Source organism: Polyodon spathula, chromosome 4, assembly GCF_017654505.1.
Source record: "Polyodon spathula isolate WHYD16114869_AA chromosome 4, ASM1765450v1, whole genome shotgun sequence".
In the NCBI taxonomy this organism is placed as follows: domain Eukaryota; kingdom Metazoa; phylum Chordata; class Actinopteri; order Acipenseriformes; family Polyodontidae; genus Polyodon; species Polyodon spathula.
The window spans coordinates 40,934,012-40,956,658 of NC_054537.1; the positions used below are offsets into that span (position 1 = coordinate 40,934,012).

Sequence of the window (22,647 nt, forward strand, 5' to 3'; positions counted from 1 at the left end):
ATATATATATATGTGTACCATGTATATGACATATCTTTTACTATACATAAATATACTGTAAAAACCCTATTCCAGTTGAAATTCCTCAACAGCTCCCAAAGTATTAACAACCCACACTAATAACGCAATGTTAAATACAAGCATTTAATTAACATTAGACACCAATTAATATGACAAAGACCAAAAATGCACAATTTCTAGTAGTTTAATAAACAATCATCTTTATAAACAAAACAAAACAAAAAAAAAAAGCACACAACAAACGAACAAAAAAAAAGCAATATCAAGCATTTGTTTATGACAAAATTACTGGCACCTTTACATTAAAAGTCTGTCAGAAAATTAATTGAAGTAATTTAAAAATATTTTAATTGATTGAAAATCCTTACACAAAAAAAAAAGCTGTATTATAAAGTCAATAGCCAGAAAAAGAGGTAATTATTTCCAACACCTGTTGAAGAACGTTTTGGCAACACAGCAGATGATGGTCAAGACAAAGGAGTTGGACTCGCGTTTGAGAAAAGCACTCGTAGTAAACTACAACAAATGAAATAACGACATTAAAATAAATATGGCATACCAAGAACCATCATCATCATCGTCATAATAATAATAATAATAATAATAATAATAATAATAATAATAAAGTACCACAGAACGAACACATTCAACTGAAATGCTTGAAAGAAGTGGACAGCCGAAAGAAATTTCGGGTAGAGAGTCAACAAGCCAGGGATTTAAGAAAGATTTAGAATTATCAGGCAGAACAGCACACGAACTAAACTATATACAACACGTACACGTAGCCCACACTGCAAATCACTTTTAAAGAAAAATCATAAAACAAACCGACTTATGCCAAGAAATGTGTACAGGACCATTATTCAACACAATTATCTGAGGAACTTGGCAAACTTGTCTTTTTAAATGAACATTCTAAGTTGGTGGATACAATATATTTGTTTTATTACTATTTAATAATAATATATAATAATAAGATATAATATTATTATAATAATAATTATAATTTTAAATAAAAAATATATATTTTACGGTTGTACTTTGAATGACTTATATATATAATATATATTTTAGAAATATATAATAATAGTATATATATTATATATATATATATATATATACACACACACACACACATACAGGAATAGTTATTTAACCTAATTAAATCATTACATATAAACCTTTTGTAATCAATCTACAGTACAGAAGGTACAGGAATGGTTTTTAACCTAATTAAATCATTACATATAAACCTTTTGCAATGAATCTACAGTACTGAAGGTACCAAAGGGATCTTGATCAGAGTTCGACTGTTATTATGGAGGAAGTTGTTGGCTGCAGTGCTGCTGGGAAACAGCAACCAGGAAGTAGTGTTGCTGTTATTCGATTGTTGAACATGTTTTTCAGTTCAATAAATCTGCAGTTATAAAATAGTTGAATTTTTCAAAATGCACACTTGTGTTTGTCGTAGTTTAGCTCCAACATAAAGTTGTCGGTATCGTGATACTAGGTTTTATTTATTTAAAAACGAAAGAAAGTATCAAATCCCGGAAGTGAAGCTGAGTCTAATGCAGCTCGAACGTCTGAAGAATCAGCACTGAATGTGTTATTTATTTAACATATACGATACATGTTTTATATTTAATTATTATTATTATTTTTTTTTTAATACCGTAACGAATGTTATTGCCAGTGTGTGAATACAAGCAGGTAGTTTTCTTTCTTCTGGATTATTGTAAAGTTAATGGCTATGTTTGGATTATTTGGTCTTTTGTGGTTATCACAAAAAATAAGAGAACTGAAAGAAAGCGCTCCAATGTATGGAGGCTGGAGTTTTTTACCCAAAGTGTAAAGGTAAGCCCTCCAAATGTATGTCCAGACACGTATTACTGTGCATACCATGCAAAAAAAAAAAAAAAAAAAAAAAAAAAAAAAGTCTTGAAAAATTAGTAATATTCGTTTATTGACTGGATAACTAGAGTTTGTTATTATAGATTAGCAATATGTTAAAATTAATGCGTTTAATGTTTAGTAATGTACTTTCTTTTAAAGACTATAACATATATGGGACACCAGTCCCTCATTAATGTATTTCTTCTCATGTTGTAAACCCTTCAGGTGAAACAGAAGACATAGTTTCAGTTGGGGTTGCCACCTGGCACTCTAATACCGGAACACCGTGATACAGAACAGGATTTTTAAGTTGCCTTTAAACTGTAGGAAATCAACACGTGAATTGAGCGCTAAACCTTTGCTAAATTGACTTTGTTGATTAATTATCTCGAGGCAGTATGGCAATACAGTAATAGCGTTTAACAAATGAAATAAATATTACCATCATCAATAGTTATTTATTTTTCTAATAGTTTTAAAAATACATAAAATACATACATTTGAAGATTCTTTATAGTTTCGAATAGTATATCACCTTCTCCCACTCAAATCATTAATACTGGCCAGCTGTTCACTGTTCCTGACACTAGACATTGTGAACACCTGATCAGTGTTATTATTTAATTGGGAGAGTCCCTGTAAATTAGGGCTATATATATATATATATATATATATATATATATATATATATATATATATATATATATATATATATATATATATATAACTAATTAACAGGATATAAATATAGGCTTTTTAATATTGATAACTGAAATACTTTGTATTTTCTATTTATTGAAATACTGAAATACTTTGTAATTTTCTATTTTGTAAAATTAGTATCTTGAATAAACCAACACACATGTTTATTCAAGATGCTTTTTTTATTTTGTGAGATTTGTATTATCACAATGATTCGAATAATTAAGAAGCAGTATAAATTAAGCAAGTGTTTAGTGCTCAGTGTTTATTTCAGTTTAAGAGCAACTTAAAAACCCTGGCCTGTCCCAAAGTGTTCCTGAATTATGGGACCAGGTGGCAATCTTAATCTTAATTCTTTCCCAACGTGTAATGGACTCCTAAGAAGGTTGTTGAGCATAACACGATCAAACACTAGCAGTTATTTTCAGTAATCTTACTGTAAATTAAAGATTAAGAAATGACAATTTATCTGCTTTTCAGCGCACAGACAGCATATTTTAATCAGATGTCTGTGAGTTCAATGGACATAATGAGTGGAAAACTTGGGCTTACTGACCTGAAGTACAACAACTCAAGGAAATACATTTCCATCAGCATCCCCTCCAAGACAGAAGACATGTCTCCACATATCAAGTCTGTGGATGAACTGCGAGTCCTGGGAATTAACCTAAGCAGTTTCAGTCAACCAGCCCAGTTTTTTATTTGTGTTGTTGGTGTTTTTGTGTTTTATTTAATCTATGGTTATCTGCAGGTAAGAATATACAGTAACACAACAATAGTTTAGTAAATGCATTAGAAGCATAAGGACCATAAATTAATTATGACATAGGCAACTGAGCACTTTAGATGGACAGATGACTTCGCAAACATGTGTTACGCTGCTGATGTGATTTGAGCATTCTTTTAATTGCTGAATGTGTTCCCATTGTACATTTTGTATGTTTGAACTGAAGACCATCAGATTGACACTACTGTACTTAGTGATGGTGCTTTGTTTGGCAGCCCAAAAGCAAAATAGAAAAGGCACAAACTCATGCACCCTGCAACTATTGGGACAGATTGGAAAAAATAAAAAATAAGGAGACGTGGATGGGGCAGTTTTTTTGCCAGCGTTATGAGACACTTGGACCCCTTGCATATTTCATATATTGGTGTCCTTGAATAGACTGTCTCTTCTCCAAACATTAAAAAGATAGTATTGAACAGTTGTCTCATGCCATTGGGTGTATGCCAACAATGCCCTGCCTGTAATCTGTGCAACACTGGTACCTTAGACAGGGCCTTGCAAGTATTGCTCTTCAAAAGCAAGGTCTGAACATGCCCTTTTCTCAGCTATTCTTCATGTTCTCTTGTTTGCTTTTTGGTAGATGCTGTCAACAGTTTAAAGTAGCATTTTGTGTAATACTGTATGTAGATACTCTCAATATAATAGTTCAGGATATTGCACCCTCTTATATGACAAGTGTAATCTCTGACATTCAGTTAAATTGGGTTTCAAATCCAATTTTACAGAAATTACAATCATCATAGTACTACACAACCTACCAGTTAGATTGACAAGAGGACCTACAGTAAACTGACTTTCTTATTAAAATCCAGGACTAAAAAAGAAAAGTGAATTGTACTTTTTTTTTTTTAATAGTTATAACTTCAGGTTGATTTGTACATTCAGTGTGGAATAGATATTTCCAAAGTTTCTCTTTGAAATTCCAGTGGTGCAACAATCTACTATTGCTTGCATCTCTATAGACACTTAGGCATTTATTTTAAAGTACAGTAATTATGTGGCACAGCTTTCTTTTGTTTAGTTTTGGTTATATCTGTCTAATTTGTATTGCATGTTTTCCACAGGAACTGATTTTTTCAATGGAAGGTTTTAAGCCTTTTGGATGGTACCTCACATTAGTACAATTTGGTTTTTACTCAGTGTTTGGATTGGTGGAGCTTCAACTCACACAGGACAAGAGGAGAAGGTAAGCATGAAGTCGATACAGCGTTTTCCATATTGGCCTTAGTATAGGACAATTCTTTGTTAGTCAGATAATTGTTTATTTGCTTTTGATTTAAATATTGTTTAAAAACAGTTAGAGGTTGGATTTTAATTATGGTGTATTAGGGATGGGCCCGTATAAAATTTGCATGTATGATAATCGTTAAAAAAACAAACAAAAAAAAAAAAAAAAAAAAAAAAACATACTGCAGTAACCTCAGTGTCACAGTATACATAGTGTTTCGCAGTTTTTATCTTTTAAAAAAAAAAAAATCTGGAAGTTTTCAGAGTTTATTTTACATATATTAAAATAAGGATAAAATCGGATTGAAAATATCATTTGATTGAAACATCGGTAAAAATCGGGGAAAAAGAATATCTCGGCATACTCACTTTACATGTGAAATATGATGCGTAGCAGTTCTGATTTCTGATTAAGTTTAATGTCCCTGGCATGTATGATGAAGCACAATCTGTAAGTCGAAGCCACATTTTCCCAAGTTAGCTGGTTCTTTGCGAACGTGTGGACAATCACTGTGATGACAATAATAGTAGCTACAGAAGTAATGAACATGACATCCACACAAAACAAGACAGGTTTATTCGCCTTGAGGAAAAGAAAATTGGGCGATGCAAGCCATTGGGAGACGCTTCAGAAATCACACTGGATTTCCATCAATGCGTTCCATATATTTACCAACTAAAGCATCACCATTTTCTGTCAAATATTTACGATTAAGATTGTCAGCGTTAGACAGTGTTTTAGCTGATGGGCGGCACTGTCGCACAAAGTCACCGATACATACCTCTGCAATAAACAGTGGCCTTCCAGCAAAGCACTGCGCTATGACAAACTCGTTAACAGTCATTCTGCACTCTCTTTTTATTAATGTGCGTGTAAAAGCCGCATAAATGGATTGCTTGTCTCTCAGTTCACTTTATTTTTTTGGTTTAATGTGTCGCATATTTTTCAGTTATTTTATTGTCAGCGCGAACATGTACCTCAATGCAGCAGTATTTGCAGCGCTATGCATCCTCTGCCTCATCTGAGCCACTTCTGTTATTTGTTTTTTTTATAATTCTAAACACTCATTTTTTTTAACATTGATTAACTGATTTACATATTCTTCCCAATCTTCATTCAGTAAAAGTATTATGTTTTTGTGTATTTCGATTAGCTTTTGATCAAGGTAGTAGTTACCACGAACAGCAATTGCGACAATAATCAGACTTTGATTGGCCAACATAATCCAGTGATAATGTGTTTGTGAAGTGACAGAGAACCACGTTTGAACTTTATTTGGTCCTCTGACGTCTAAACGTCTACAGCATCCTAGGATACAGTGTAGGGCTGCTTATTACAATGTCGAAAATTAAAGTAGTGTGTATTTCCTAGAAAATAGTACGGGGAAAATATTGAATAGACAAAATAAAAAATCGGTATAAAAAAAACATTAACAAAAAAAAAAAAGTGCTATAATTATTTGGTAAAATTTGGAATAAACCAGAAACACGGAACGCTAGATATGCAATACATCATGCAAGTTATAAGATGAAGGCTTACAAAAATTTTAGAAATATTACTGTAAATTGCGTAAATTAGTGTAATTCACAAAATACTTCCTTTCGCAGAATTATTTAAATATTGGCATTTTATATTTTACTGTGCCAAAAAGCTGAAATAAGACAAAGCATTTTTTTAAAGATATTCTGAATTTTTTAACTTTAAAAGAACACCCTAAAGTTGTACAATATATGTTCTACTACCACAGTGTGCATTATTACTATTAAACATACGTTGATTGCACAAAAAAATCAAGATTTCTTCACTTACAAAAAAGTTGGAATACTGTAAATAACGAGAATAAATAGGCTACATCGTTGCAGGCCATTGTCTTTGCTATTGAGACACTGAAACTTGTATTATGTGTCTTTGACAGTTTTCTTCAAAATACAATAGGCCCTATAATCAGTTCACGCATATCTTCCTTAGACACTTTCTGCAAGTATCATCGCGTGGAGTTTGTAGTAGAAAAATGCAAAGGCAAAACTGACTATTTGTTTTGTACAAGACTGAATACAGATGTTCAAGTACCTCAGTATGCCTGATTTTATTTATAACAACTTATAACAACCACTTTTCAAGGACATTTATTATCCCCCGCCAGGGATGCATATCTCAGCCAGAGGTATGGTGGAGGCGAGTGTACATACGCACAGTGCATTTGTATTTATGTCACAAGCTTTTTGCAGATGTACAAGGAGCCACATGTCCAAATGTTACTAAACTTAAAATCCTTACTAAGGACCATCTATAGCACATTTTATAATCTGTTGTAATCTCTGGGTTTTTGGAGACTGTTTTGTCTTTTTACAATTTTACACAAATCTGGTGAACTGCTACTCCAATTCTGATCAGACTTGCTAAGGAACTTATGATATATTCAAATTATTGAATATCACAATAATGGGGTATATGGAGTCCGTCTGTCTGTCACACTTACATTTACCAAAAAAAAACGGTTCTACAAATGCTTGCTGAAACCCGCTATGGACATTCTTTAGCACAAATTATTGTCTGTAACATCATTTGGGGGTGTATGAAGGCCGTGTCTGTTTTGTTATCTGATAAAAATTAGGCTAACCATTCTGTGGTCACAATTTGTAATATTTCAATTCCTAAACAATATGCCCCTATATATAGATATATATTTTTCTTTTCCTATTCAAAACCCCTATAATTGTGTCTTCATTGTAATTGTGACTAACCCCAAATTATAGTTTAAAAAAAAAATCAATAAAAAAAAATTATCGGTTTCAGACAGGAAGTGCTTGTTTGTTAAACATTGTTTTTCCTCCTGAGAAATATGTGTTGTCAGCCTGGGCTGCCCCATGTATACAGCTTTACCAGCGTTTTTCATATGAAACCAGAATTAATATAAACCTTGTTTGCAGGCCTATGGATTTACTTTCATACAGATTGATAGTGTATCAGTTATTCATTGGGCTCTCAGGAAAGAAGAATCACAGAAAACTCTTTAGGGAAGCCATCAACAAGGCCAGGGGTGGGCATCCAGCAAATTACTGTATGGCGTTTTGATAATGTTCGAGGCTTATTTCGTTCAGTGCTCAGAACATTTCTTCAGTTCTCAATGGTACAGCACCTTAAACAATTCTTAATATAATTAGGGTTAAAGTGGCCTGAAGTGAAGCTATCTCTGATTTAACCCTTTCTTTACTACAAAAATATTTTTACAAAGACATTCAAAATTGGCCAATTTGTATTGTCCATGCTTAGGAAGGAAGATAGGCAGGTGGTGTAACTTTTCTTTTTAAGATTAGGAATCAGGGGATCAGGAAAATATGGCTTTTCTGTCCTGTTAAAGACAAGACTTGGGCTTGTGGACAGCTTTTTTTATATGTACATAAGACATATAACACAGATATACCTGTGCATGTAGGTCTACCTCATTGTGCCTGACTGGGCTTTTCAGTCCTGTTAAATATTTTTAATCAGGTTTATAAGTTAACAAAATGATGCATTACTATGTACATGTTTTAAAACTACAGAAAGTTCCTGAAGGATTTACAATATGAATAAATAAATACAAAGTGAATCTAGGTTAAAGTTATTCTGCACTGCTACTGTGAGAAAAAATATTGTCCTAATCCTAGTAATCAATTTGAAGGATGCCATCAGAGGTAGTGTCTCCTTGTCCAAATACTGGGACCTTTATTCTAGACAAATGGTGCTCATTTCATCAAGTAATACATTAATGACCCATGGCCTACTGATGCCTCCATCTAAAATGCCAATGTGTTGGAAGGCTATAGTCAACAATTGACTTTTTTTTTTACTTTTTTACTGCCACTCGGGAGCCCCCATGACCAATTGACTTTAATTTACACATACTGCACATTGGACACAAAATGTTGTTCTGGTGTCCTAATCAGGGTAGCTTTCTGTTCATGTAACAGGATCAGAAATGTGTTGCAACAGAATTTCTTGCATCTTTGCTATACAGAATTAGGATCGTCTCAAGATGGCAGCCTAAAATAAAATCTACAACTTCACTGCATGTAAGCAGTTCAGAGTTAACAATGGATTAGATGTTATCTTGTGTTGAAGGTAAAAACCAGTCACAGATTACATACTTTGGTTCTGAAAAACTTTGTGTGTTCTTTCTCTTGCAGAATACCAGGAAAGACATATATGATGATAGCCTTTTTAACCGTGGCTACAATGGGTTTGTCAAATACATCTTTGGGCTATCTGAATTACCCAACGCAAGTCATCTTCAAGTGCTGTAAACTCATTCCTGTCATGATAGGGGGAGTTTTTATACAAGGTAATCCATATCCATTGTTTAAACATTCCATGAGGCAAGACATTTGTGTTTTTGTAATCCTGCCACTTTAGCTACTTCAACTGTTAATATCTCAGAAACCATTCCTAATGCCAGCTTCATATTTTATGTGCTATGGAAACTCTTAATCGAATGGTACAATTCAGTTTGACCTGTGACCAAAGATGGATAAAGACCAAACATTTTGAGATACTGGCTTGATTTTCAGTATTTAAAAACTGTTTTCTGTGATTCTCAAGTTAAATCGTGGGTATCGTACAAGAACGTTAACCCCTTTGTGATGTTTTTTTTAACAAAGCTTCCACCACAATGTTGTCATATCCCCTACAGTGGGTCCAATGGAAAAATCTCCCCAGTGCCATGGCAGGCATGGTTATAGATACCACAGAGCACTGTGGGATACCGCTCAGTAACTGAAAAACTTTTTTTTAAGAATACCCTGGCTGGACATCAGATGACATTGTTTTAAACAATAAGGGAAGCTAACCCTTCGATCCAAAAAATACGGTGACAATTACATAAAACCTAAAATTAACATAAAAGTAACAAAAGCTTTAGCCTTATTTTTCTTGTCAGGTTCTTATGTAAAAAATCAAGTACATTTTTTTTTTTTCCTTCTGTTAGTAATAGTGCTGCATCTCTGCGATCTATAAAGGTGATGCACCCTAATTTAATATGGGGCTGGTAGATGCCGAATATTCTATCTATTAAGGAAATGTTCTTTATACAACTGTTGGTTTCTCTATGACATTGTACTTTGGTGCAAGTAAGTTTCAGATAATTAAATGATCAATCCTTTCATTTTAAACAACTAGGGTGTGTGCCAGTGGCACCGACACTTTAAATACTTGTACGTTTTCACAATAAATGTCTTGTGTCATTGATCCTTACCACAAATTAAGATTCGGTTAAAAAAAAAAAAAAAAATGCAACTAAAGGGGAACTAAATTCTACGAAATAAGTTACTATTTGCAAAAAAAGCCATGAAATGTGCTACTTGGTTATCCACATAGAAAATCACTGAGATTAGTTACAGACGGTAAGCCCGAGATTGATTGTTCTCCCAAAGGTCTGATCTGAGATTGCATGTGAACTGCACAATAACAACATGTAACATACAGACTAATAAAATATCTAACATTCTAAATGTGCATTTCTCCAAAAAGTAAATAATAATAAATAGTTATTAGAACTTGTACCAGCTGGATGCATTTTATAGGTGACAGTATAACTGAAATAGACATTTAAGCAACACAAATTTGATAATGGGCTGTAGAATTTAACTGGAGATTAAATAAGGAAAAAAAGTTTTGATTTTACACTTTAAGCTACACCGCACGATAACAGCAGTAGACCATGGTGTGCCTTGAGTTACTGCGAGCGTGCTGTGGTACCAGAGAGATTTTCCATAAGACCCACTCTACATTATCTGAGGTAGTGGCTTCATATTTGCAGGATTATACAGTACACAAATACACATTTTAAAATACAATATTTTACAAACAAACTAATAAATATATGGTTCCGATTATCAGATTATTTAAATACTCATTTCAACTTTAGAGTTCATTGTCCCAAAAATATTTGCGTGTGTGTGTGTGTGCATATATATATATATATATATATACACACACACATACAGTGCCTATAGAAAGTCTACACCCCCTTGAACTTTTTTCACATTTGTTGTGTCAGTGCCTCAGAGTTTTATGATTTTAAATGAGGATTTTTTTCCACTTATCTACACACCATACTCCACACTGTTAAGGGGTACAAAGTTTTTATTGAGACAAATTTATATATTAAAAATACAAAACTGAAAGAACATAATTGGATAAGTCTCCACCCCCCTGAGTTAATACTCGGTGAAAGCACCTTTGGTAGCAATTACAGCTGTGAGTCTGTTGGGATAGGTCTCTACCAACTTTGCGCACTTAGATTTGGCAATATTTGACCATTTTTCTTTAAAAAGCTGTTCAAGCTCTGTGAAGTTCCTTGGGGAGCGTTGATGGACAGCAATCTTCAAGTCATGCCACATATTTTTGATTGGATTTAGCTCGGGGCTCTTACTGGATCACTCAAGGACATTTACCTTTTTGTTCCTTAGCCACTCCAGTGTAGCTTTGGCTGTGTGGTTTGGGTCGTTGTCATGCTGAAAGATGAACTTCCATCCCAGTTTCAGCTTTCTTGCAGAGGGCAGCAGGTTTTCCTTAAGGACTTCTCTGTACTTTGCACCATTCATTTTCCCTTCTATCCTGACAAGTGCCCCAGTCCCTGCCAATGAGAAACATCCCCATAACATGATGCTGCCACCACCATGCTTCACAGTAGGGATGGTGTTCTTTGGGTGATGTGCTCTGTTGGGTTTGCGCCAAACATAATGGTCACCCTACCATACAGGCCAGATTTGTGGAGTGCTTGGGATATTGTTGTTACATGCACACTTGGCCATAAAAGTCTGTAGCTCTTGCAAAGTTGCTATTGGCTTCTTGGTAGCCTCTCTGATCAGTCTCCTCCTTCCTCGTCATCCAGTTTGGAGGGACGGCCTGATCTAATCAGGGTCTTGGTGGTGCCGTTTACCTTCCACTTCTTAATAATCATCTTGACTGCTCCAAGGGATATTCAAAGCATTTGATATTTTTTTTATACCCATCCCCTGATCTATGGCTTTCAACAACTTTGTCCCGGAGTTCTTTTGAAAGCACCTTGGTGTTCATGGTTGAGTCTTTGCTTTGAAATGCACTACCCAGCAGAGGGAACCTACAGGAACTGCTGAATTTATACTGGAATCATGTGAATCACTACAGTTAACACAGGTGGAGGCCACTTAACTTGGTGTGTAATTTTGAGGGCAATTGGTTACACCTGACCTAATTTAGGATGTGTAGGTATATGAAAAAAATATATATATATATATATATATATATATATATATATATATATATATATATATATATATATATGTATTTTAATTCCAGGCTATAAGGCAACAAAAAGAGAACATTTTGAAACTGGGTGTAGACTTTCTATAGGCACTGTTTGTGTGTATCATAAATCCATTATACATAAACATACTGTACAAACTCTATTCCAGTTGAAATTTCCCAAAAATTTTGCCAAAATGAGATGCAGGGATATAAGAATGCAATTGGTAGCCAGTGTTTATTTATCATTTCACACTTTACAGTCAAAGTGCCTGAGCTAGTAAACTCCCTTTTCTTCGATAACTGTGTGAAACTCAGATGCATGACAAAAAAAAAAATGTGTGGGAAATAGCCTGTTTTTTAACAAAATTCCTATGATAATGAGGAATGCTATTTTACCTTGTGACACAGAGGAATTGGTAATGTCAAGCCTTCTACATTACAAACTACAGGATTTCTTTAACAAATGATACCCCCAGTATATGTGTTCAACCAAAAAAGCAAACTCCTGAAGCAAGAGTTACATGTTGAAAGATGTCAAACTGAACAAGCATGCATTCATTCATAAGGTACTCTGACTTTAAGGTTTCTACCAAACCCATGTTGAAATATGATTTCTAGGTGTATCTTGCAAAATGTTATTTGTATAAAAGAATCAAGAATGTGCTTGGGTGCTCATTCATCTACGTGTAGGTAAAATTGACCTTTTGAGAAGATGGCTTACATACTTGGGAACAAAGATCTTTGTCTTCACAAGCTTCTGAGGGATTGAAAAGGATATTACATGCACAGTATTGCTTTGTTTAAAACTTTCATTTGGTCCTGTATAAATCCCAAGAAAGAATTTACCAGTGCAGTTCTTAATAGCTTCTGTTATACCAGGGAAGTGGGAAATTGCCTTTTGAGACTGGAACAGGACATTCTATCTTGGATATGTAAGAATAAACATTCCCTACAAAGCTGACGATAATAATGGATCATGTGAACCCTGTTCACTGCGATAGTATGATCTTTCTTAACATTCTTAGACTTCATATTTATTTCCTTGCAGCCAGTGTCTAGCTATGAAACGGAACCTACTATTTACAAGTATGGGCAACAAGTAGGTTGTTTTTATACTTAGATATTTGTGCATCAAAACACAAAAATACACTCCACCCTCAATTTTACAAAACAATCCTTTCCCAGGGGTCACATAGTGCCCCATGTTTATTACCTTGTCTCTTTTATAATGAAAGATATATTTAATACAAATGGGAGCCAATGTAAGGTGACTGTTTATCAGAAAAAGTATTGATCATTCCCATTCTTCTCATAAGGGACCTTAACTAAGGTTGTGTTGGAAAAATGAATTTGTGCCACATGTTTTATTAAGTGTTTATTGTTTTACAGGAAAGCGCTATAACCTTGCAGACGTGTCTGCAGCAGTATGTATGAGTTTGGGCCTAATTTGGTTCACTTTGGCTGACAGTAAAATAGCCCCAAACTTCAATCTGACAGGTAAGGCTTTATAAACCGGATCCCGAAATAGCAATATATGGAGTTTTGTACATCATATTTTGTTCTATACAATATTTCAGTATAGTAAATCAAAAAGAATGTACTGTAACCCAGCTCACTGTATAATGTCTGCCTTTTGAATATTTTTTTTGTTTTGTTTTTTTTAACTTCCCTTCATTTTGAATACATTTGCATAACCGCTAAAATAAAGGCATGTTTATGTACAGCACTATCTAGGAACAATATGTAACATGACATACGATTTGTGGATGTGTTAAATGTGTACTTCAGAAACTGTATAGACTATATAAAGTCAAAATATTTTGCTGTACAGAGTTATTAACTTTGAAATGATAAAGGCATAGAAATGCTCATATCCCCGGCATTGAGAGCCAGTTCATAGTCACTGAAGACTAAGTTTACTTTCCAAAAACATGCTCGAACATTATGGCAGAATATGCAGATAAAATAGATGTCCTACTTCATACTGTATTTAGTTTTCTGTCCGACCTGCATTTGTTTAATAAAATCATTTATAGGCTTTTGGTGCAACACTGCACAACTGTGCCCCATGCATACTGCTTTGCTTTCTTATAAGAGTAAAAAAAGGATGACAAATAAATGTTTTTGCTGCTTTAGTTTCTTAAATGTTATAGACTTGATAAGCCCTTATTTGGCAAAAAAGTGTAAGTTCAAGGGCAAATGTTCTTAAATTAATAAAACATGAATGGTTTACTACCAAGAAACAATTTGGTTGCATTTTGCAGCTTTTAAATTAGAGTTTTGAGCAGTTCATTGCCACTTTAACAAAAATTGGTTAATTATTTTAAGAATCTACTTCCATGAGTTTCTATGACTGATCCATTTAGACAAAAAGCAGAAACACTCGACATGGCAGATTTTATTTATCGTATACTATTTGCATAACTAAATAAATAATTACAACGCTCCATCCTTATAAGTAAATCCAAAGCATTGTGGTCATAGCACCTATTTTCCCCATAATGCCATGTTGCTAGAACTGGTGTTCATGTTGTAAAGAAGAATACAGGTTTCATGGATCTCAGCTTATGCATTTTGTTGTTGTCTCTACAGGATTGGTGCTCATAACCCTTGCCCTCTGTGCAGATGCTGTAATAGGAAATGTGCAAGAAAAAGCAATGAAGCTACACAGTGGTTCTAATTCTGAAATGGTAAATGAACGTCTGCACCCATCTACAGTTTAGAGAAACTAAATAAAATCTGTAAAATGACAGTAATGTTTGCAGCTTTCACATTTTTTTTTTCTTTTACTATTTCAGGTTCTATATTCTTATTCAATAGGTTTTCTATATATATTAGTGGGCTTGACCTGCATTGGTGGACTCGGTCCTGCGGTGGCATTTTGCTCTCAGGTATGTAAATTCACAGTATTTTTAAAATCTTATAACCACTGTTGTAGTATTTTGTTCTTATTCATTCTATATTTATTCTAGCACCAATTTCAATTAAGTAGATTGCTTTAATTATTTTCACTCTGACTGTTAAATTATCTCCATCAGCTATTCCACTTGCGCCTGGTTTATACAGTACAGCGACCACGTTATACACCCTGTTATACTTTATAACTCTCTCTCTCTCTCTGCTTATATACGTATTATATTCCCGCATATAGATTCTGTTAAATCTCTTTCAGTTGAACTGGGAATATTCCGTTTGTGTCTTGCAGTCGATTTCAGGGTATGAGCAAATTGCCTGTGGTTCCACTTGCGTCAGAGGGCCAACTTGCAGTAGAGTTTGTCTGTATTCCTGGTCAGACAGCCCAGTCTCGCTCAGTGTCTGATGGCAATCTCTTGCTGTAAATTTGACCAATGCTGGCAGGCCAAATCAGTTAATTAATTTATTGTTTCAACATTTGTTGACCTTTCCTCTTTCTACGATGGCGGTACAGTTGGTCAAGTTCTCTTTACCTCCTTTTTGTATTTAAGTTTCTCACAATTTTAACCAAATTCTGGGGTGTTCCGTTTGAGTATTGCGAAGAGCTCATAGGTTAGGCTGTTGTCCATTGCTCTATTCTGACTTTGCTTGCTGGGTGTTTATAGCACACTCCCTTTTCTTCGACTTTGCTTGATGTTGAAAGCATCTTTGTCATTCAAGATGTTATACCTGCTGTTCCCTTTCTCTGACTGACTGTATCCCGACTTTGAGAACCAGCTGCATCCATGCTTGCCTGTCTCTTATTTATTCTGAACCCTATTCCAGGCTCAGGATTTGGGGAGAGTCTGTGTACCCCCAAAACTTATCAGATGTTACTATGGTGACGAGGGGCCAAGCTACACTGTTACAAACGTCTCAAAACTTTTTTTTTTTTTTGCTCGATCATTACAGAAAATACTCTTGTGGTCCTACATGTACACATCCGTTCCATTGAAATCGTGCAAGTCAGTCAGCCAGTCCCCAGAAAAGTTGGGAACCACTGATCTATATATGATGCTATAATGTGCACTTCTTATTCAGAGTGCATATGTGATGCTGCCGAGTTAATGTTGTCATCATAAAAAAGCTACCCTGATTAAATATTTTTATAAAATGAGTTGTTATGTATTCCTGGAGCAGTACGAGTTGTCTGTACATAGCTGTACGTAGTGTCATACTTATTGACAACTGAATGACTGAGCCATTGAAGCCAGTACCGTAGGCACCACATATCCTGAAAGAATTCTTGAACGTTTGTTTTTTGTGAAGCTGTTCTGTTTGCGTTGTATGCACTGTGTAGGTCACGGTGGTCTACTTTTTCATGCTACGGGTTTCTATAGTTTTTTTTTTTTTATGTACTTGGTGGAGAATATGTTTCTAGCACACCTTTTATAAAAGTCATAGATCCTACAGAAACAGTGTTAAAACATGTCCTGTATATTGATTGCCTTCGTTGTATTGTAACGCACTGTTTTCTCTGCAGCATCCAGTGAAGACATACGGTTATGCATTTTCCTTTTCGCTCACTGGATATTTTGGAATTTCATTTGTACTTGCATTGATCAAGCTCTTTGGTGCTCTCGTTGCTGTTACAGGTAAGAATAACTCATCTAGAGCTAAATCCATGTCATTTTATTCCTGCACTGTAAAGGCTTAACTTGGTTACCTCTAAATGTAAAACAAAAACCATAGAATAACAAAAGTATTCATGGATAGTGAACTTAGTGAACTGACACTAGCCTCAGGCTAAGCTAATGTAACATTTCCCGGTAGGGTTAACTAACAGAAAAAGTGCACAAAGACATGATCTGGAGCAGCTTAAGGCTGTGTTTTGCACAGTTCATTCTGAAACCATTGATGCAGTCATTATGAATTTGTTCATATTTGTGTTCAGTATTTTTGGTAGAGGCTTTTTTTTTTTTATTAAACACATCATAAGGGGCAGATGGCAACACTCATCAAAATGTGTGTTTCTTTTTTATGAGAAGTAATTTGTATTTCAGTCAGCATGTAAACATTCAGAAGAGACACCTGGAATATAGAAAATTGCGATTAGTCTTTTCAGAAAACATATTCTGGTGTATTATCTCCAACACTCAGCAAGGTATATGTTACCGTCACCAAGAGTTGTTGCAGGAAGTAGGAAAACATTTTAGAATGAAATAAATGTTATGGATGTCCAAGTTAGGATAATATTCAGATTAATTTGTATAGTTTGCAGCTTTTTTGTAACAAAAAACAACCATATTTTATACATGAGTGCAAATGATCCCACCATTTGAAAATTGCATGCATGTGCACATCAGCTAAATCAGCACTGTCAAAGGATCACCTATTGTAAGTCTGTGAATCATGGAAACCTTTTCATAAGGCTGCTAATTGTATTTAAAAAAAAAAAAAAAAAAAACATCTCCTCTAAATGCTGTGACATTAATACTTGTTTATTTTCCTTTTTTTCAGTGACAACAGGGAGAAAGGCAATGACGATCGTGCTTTCATTTATGTTCTTTGCAAAGCCTTTCACTTTTCAGTAAGCAAACAGTACATCATCTGACCAGTATTAATAATAATAATAATAATAATAATAATAATAATAATAATAATAATAATAATAATAATAATGTGAATATGTCACTTTAAAAGTAGTAGCATGACGATATGGCTCACAGAGGCAAGTACAAAAACAAACTGGACTGCAACAAGGTCCTCTTTTTCTTGTGAACGGAAGTGCACAGTAGACTAAACTATTGAAGAATGCAGTATATATCAAGCAAATATCTACAAATTTACAGTTTCTGATGGCTTGTCACCAGACCATGTTGTACTACTTCAGTTTTTAAAGAGTAAATGGTTTGAGGTGTCCCTTTCACTAGATACACATCAGAGATACCAGAAAACCAAGTGTACTGAATATTTATTCCAAGCCCAAGAGAAGATTTGCCTCTGTGCTGCTTTGTACATATCTGTCAATTTAGTCTGATAAGCTGAATTTTTTTTTTTTTTTTTTCTCCCCTCCAGGTATGTGTGGGGTGGGCTTCTGGTTGTCTTTGGAATCTTTTTGAATGTTTACAGCAAAAACATGGACAAAATGAAGCTGCCCTCACTGGCAGATATCAGGCATAGAATCCTATCAGGAAAAAATACAAGGTCATTGTCACAAACCGTTTAAACAGTGATTTATGATTGTCTACTGTCTGACTTTCCACATTCCCCAGCAATGTGGGGTTTCCGTGTCCAAAGGAAATATTTCTGAAAACAAAAAGGCACAAATTAAAGTATGCCCATAATTGACTTGAAAAGAAGTGGTTTATCTGGCCGTGTGTCTCAGTGCATCATGGATACCAAATAAGAAGAGTAATTCAATTTGTACACATTATTAACTGGTATGAGGGAACACTATGACATACTGTGGGGTGGGAGTCATTATTAATGTCGACCCAGAATGTCTACTACTATTGTTTTATTTTGTAAAAATCACGTGTCAATTATCTGAAGATTCAATTTCATATACATCCAGGGTTTTTTAGTTTTGTTTTAATTTTTTTAAAATTCTGTCCTTAAGAAATAAAAATTCCATAATGTTTTTCAAAGTTCCAGAGTGAATCATTTCTCTACATCATGGGAATGTAATGCAGAAGAACCACTTTCTTTTTAAATGGGTTAGTTAACATGATCAGAATGTGCATTTGTTTTTTATGGCTGACATAATTTCAACAATAGAAAAAGCCGTCAAATACACTACAAAGAAACTAAGTGCATACACTTCATAGGGTTGACATAAAGTTTAGTATAATCCCCTGAAAACCATATTTAAAAGACATCTTCCTCCACACCCAACTTGTCTGAACACCTGCACACCTTCAACAAAGAACCTATTCAGTCAAAGTTGTTACTAGGCTTGTGAGTGGGGCTCAGCCTTGTCACACCAGTTATCCCTGAAGCCACTGATGCTGACTTGCATAACTTGTTTAACTTTGAATGTTAAAAATTTAAAGATGACATTTATTATATGTCAAGACCACAAGTGCAGCAGTGCAGAAGTTAAAACCGTTCTGAGAAACTCTTGAACCGAGAGCATCTGAATGTAGCCCTAAGATAATTGGGGTACAGCAGTAAACCCTTACAGGTATGCTAGCAGATTAAGTGTATTGAAGTATGTTCTGCATTGCATTGTTACCTGTTTTACTGACATTTTATTTCAGTTTGGATTACTGTAATATGGTCATTTTAGTTAATTAAGCCATCAAATTATGTTTATAAAATCAACAGGTTTGTGAGTCTATTGGCTTTTCATTTATTTATTTATGTTTTTTTTTTTTTTTAACCACACTGCTTTAATGTGTAGTATATATGCATGAACAGGCTTGTTATTAAAGGGTTTATAGCTGTGAAATAATTGTATAAATCTTCCCTTCATACAGGCCTCATAGCCACAGACAAAATTATTGTCACCCCGTGCTTATTTTAATAAAACAAAAAGCAAAATACACAATTTCTAATAATTTATCAAATAATCTATCAAAAAACAAAACAAAACAAATGTATTTCATTTAAAGTATTCATTCATGACAAGTATTGGCACCCCTGCTTTAGTATTTCATGTCTCATCTTTTTGCTTTTATTGTGGCTTTCAGACATTTATGATAATTCTTAACCAGAAGGTTACATGTTGGTGAAATCTGAGCCATTATGTCTTGCATATTTCCTTAAGCTCAGACAGATTGAATACACAGTGCTTGGCAACAGCTTTTTTCAGATCAGTCCAAAGCATTTATATTGGATTGAAATCTGGCGCTTACAAAGGCAATTCCATTCAAGAATTCCAGTTGACTTGGACGTATGCTTTTTGGGTCGCCTACGAGCAGATGGTATCATTGTAGTTTGTAGAATGTTTTGATACAGGATGCATTTATTTGATCTTCAATCACATTAATGGCTCCAGTCCCTGGACTGCTAAAACCCCTCATAATCATGATTGGACCACCTCCATGTTTGTAGGTACAAGGTTTTTTTTCATTGAAGGCTTTCTATTTTTTTTTCCATTTTTGGGGAAAAGTTATATTTTAGACTCATTGCTTCAGATTACTGTTCATATTTCCTATATTAATGTTCTTTAAAGTAGGTTGTAGCAATGTCTACGTGCAGTGTTCTGTCTTCATGTGCCTTGTACAGTTCTTTCCTGCATTATTTTGCCTGATGCTTCTAAAGCTGTCTAAGTCCTTTGCTGTGGATCTTGGATTTTTTTTTTTAGCTGCTCAAGATTCTCCTACCTGCCGTACCTGTCATTTGTTCTGTGGTTCTTGATTATTGCTCTGATTGTGGATTTTGGTATTCCATATTTCTTTCATACTGTTCTGTAGCCATTTTCTTTGTTGTAGTTTGCTACGAGTGGTTTTCTCAAACGTGAATCCAGCTCCTTCGTCTTGACCATCTGCTGTGTTGTCAAAACGTTCAAGTGTTGGAAATAATTACCTCTTTTCTGGCTTTTGACTTATAATGCAGCTTAAGTACTGTGTAATGGTTTTCAATCAATGAATATATATTTTTAATCAGTATTACCTTTGTCATGAACACATATTTGAAATAGATTTTATTTTTCTTTAAAAAAATTGTTTATTAAATTACCAGAAATTGTGTAGGGCTTTGTCATATTAATTAGTGGCTAATGTTCACTAAATATTTGTAATTAACATGTTTTCTTGAATTATGTTATATTAAGTGTAGCGTGCCAATAATTTGTCTGAGACTATGTTCAGGTTTCAAAGAAACACGTGTTAGCACACAAACAAAATAAACAAATAATAATATTATACATATGTGACTTTGCATGCCTTATTTTGGTCATTTCACCCGGAGTAGTAAAATTCATTTCACCATAAAGACCGATACGCATTTCAGGAAGTGCCAGCGCTTATTCTTAAAGAAATTACTGAGTTAACATGACCAAGGACGTGCAAGTGTAACAGACTACCTGAAAGTAACATTTTAATTTTTGCTTCTTTGAAAACTGTGCGTATGAACCCTAGTGAATGCAAGTGCTCAATAGGTAAGGTTTGTGGAATGGTTTAGTTAGCTATAACTCATTAGATTTGTTTCTCAGCTATATACTTCAGGGCCGAACAATATTTATCGTAGTTCCAGATTACCGTAATATTTGTTGTGACATGCACTGTATATAGCTTGAATGATTAATCAACATTTTAAGGCTTTACATTGTTTAAATGTATTTGAGTCAACAAAAAATGTGTAGTATTGAAATAGATTTATAACCAAGTACTGAAGGAAATCTAGTTCAACACGATTGTAGATGCTCTATATCAAGTTTTTTTTTTTTTTTTTTTTTTTTTTTTTTTTAAACTGCTAGTGACCGCAAAATACATGTTAAAACCAGTTACATAGTGGAGTTTTATTGTTGGAAATTTGCGAGTATCTATAATATATTTATACAACTGAAGGTGATTAAGCTACACTACAATTTTTTCTTTTTATAAACCACTTGTACATAAACAATCAACCAGCATTTATGTTTCTTCAATTGCATGGTTTATTTTATTATATACGCAAAATTGAGATGGATTTACAGCAGGTGCTACATTGTAAAAAGCAGACTTCGGACAATTTCTTATTTTAAAATTATGTTCTTTAGAATTGATTGTAAGTAAAACACGTATTTTATATGTTTGTTTTACTCATTGTAAGGTCAATTGTAGCACATTGTGTAGTACGGATAGGGTGACCTGAGATAACCTAGCTTGTGTACCTGTGTGGCTGACAACCACGCCACATTGCTTTGGTAAGGTAAGGACCTTAGTAACCAAATAGTTGTTTCATTTCCACTGTATAGACTATTTGTTCCCAGTGTTTCCCACACACACAAAATGGGGCAGCGTCTGGTAAAACAAAGTTTATTTGTTTCAACAGGGTAAAAAATTGTTAAAATCAAACCACACAATAATACTAAAAAAAGAACAATAAAAGAACACCCACACTAGGCAATCCCCTTATGTTGGTCATGGTCAGAAAAAAAGTTCATGCACACGGACAATTACTGTTCAACAAAAAAAAAAAAAAGGAGAGAAAAGAAATAGTCCGGGGGGGTAGACGCCACACTCCTGGGGTCTCCCCCAGCTCACTCAGTCCGCCGCTGTTTCCTCTCGCTGATGCGGGAATTGCCACCCCCTACTGGATCTCTGCACTGCCAATCGACTGCCGTCTCCAAAGGACCTGAGACATGAGAGTGGGGCAAATAAAGGGCTGTCAGGAACTGACATACAGGTAAGTAAACTACACCCTCCAACCAGAGGTTCTGGTGACTTCCCTTCGACCGCTCTCTAACCCTGCGGTTCTCTCCTTTCTCTCTCTCCCACCACACTCCCTGGACCTCAACCGGACTCTGTCGGTTGATCGCTGCTGCCTCCTGCGGAACTGAGAAAAGAGAGAGGGTCAAAGAAAAGGGGCTGTTAGGAACTGACACACAGGTAAGTAAACTACACCCTCCACCAAGAGGTTCTGGTCACTTCCCTTCAGTCAGTTTTTTACCCCGCATTTTTCTCTTCTCTCTCTTCTTCTCCCGCCGTGCTCCCCGGACCTCACCCCAAATTCCGTCTGTTGCCACCGGGCCCGACCTGGAAGTTGGACTCCAGACCCTAAGGCAAGGTAGGTAAACCACTGGAGGCCTCAAGCACACTTGACGGGGATACAGGGGGCTGGCCAATACAGGTAAGTAATACAGACAAAACAGTTAGCATGAACTTGACAATTAATTGTCCTCTCCCCTCTTCCAGAGATCAAGAAA

General features: G+C 34.9%; 1 protein-coding gene across 1 annotated transcript; it reads left to right on the top strand.

Annotated features, from left to right (window-relative positions):
- The first annotated feature begins 1,362 nt into the window (after positions 1-1,362).
- On the top strand, positions 1,363-18,116 carry LOC121314538 (adenosine 3'-phospho 5'-phosphosulfate transporter 2). Its single transcript, XM_041247928.1, has 10 exons — positions 1,363-1,875; positions 3,097-3,367; positions 4,468-4,589; positions 8,801-8,955; positions 13,290-13,397; positions 14,493-14,590; positions 14,699-14,791; positions 16,336-16,447; positions 17,313-17,382; positions 17,871-18,116. Exons 2-10 carry the CDS (start codon positions 3,122-3,124, stop codon positions 18,019-18,021), a joined length of 1,155 nt encoding a protein of 384 aa, XP_041103862.1. The 5' UTR covers positions 1,363-1,875; positions 3,097-3,121; the 3' UTR covers positions 18,022-18,116.
- The last annotated feature ends 4,531 nt before the right edge of the window (positions 18,117-22,647 follow it).

Bases quoted from the DNA above. Each gene is read 5' to 3' on its own strand.
- LOC121314538 (XM_041247928.1), top strand. From the start codon at position 3,122: ATGTCTGTGAGTTCAATGGACATAATGAGTGGAAAACTTGGGCTTACT. The intron at 3,368-4,467 runs GTAAGAATATAC...TGTTTTCCACAG, and splicing joins TAATCTATGGTTATCTGCAG to GAACTGATTTTTTCAATGGA. The intron at 17,383-17,870 runs GTAAGCAAACAG...TCTCCCCTCCAG, and splicing joins GCAAAGCCTTTCACTTTTCA to GTATGTGTGGGGTGGGCTTC.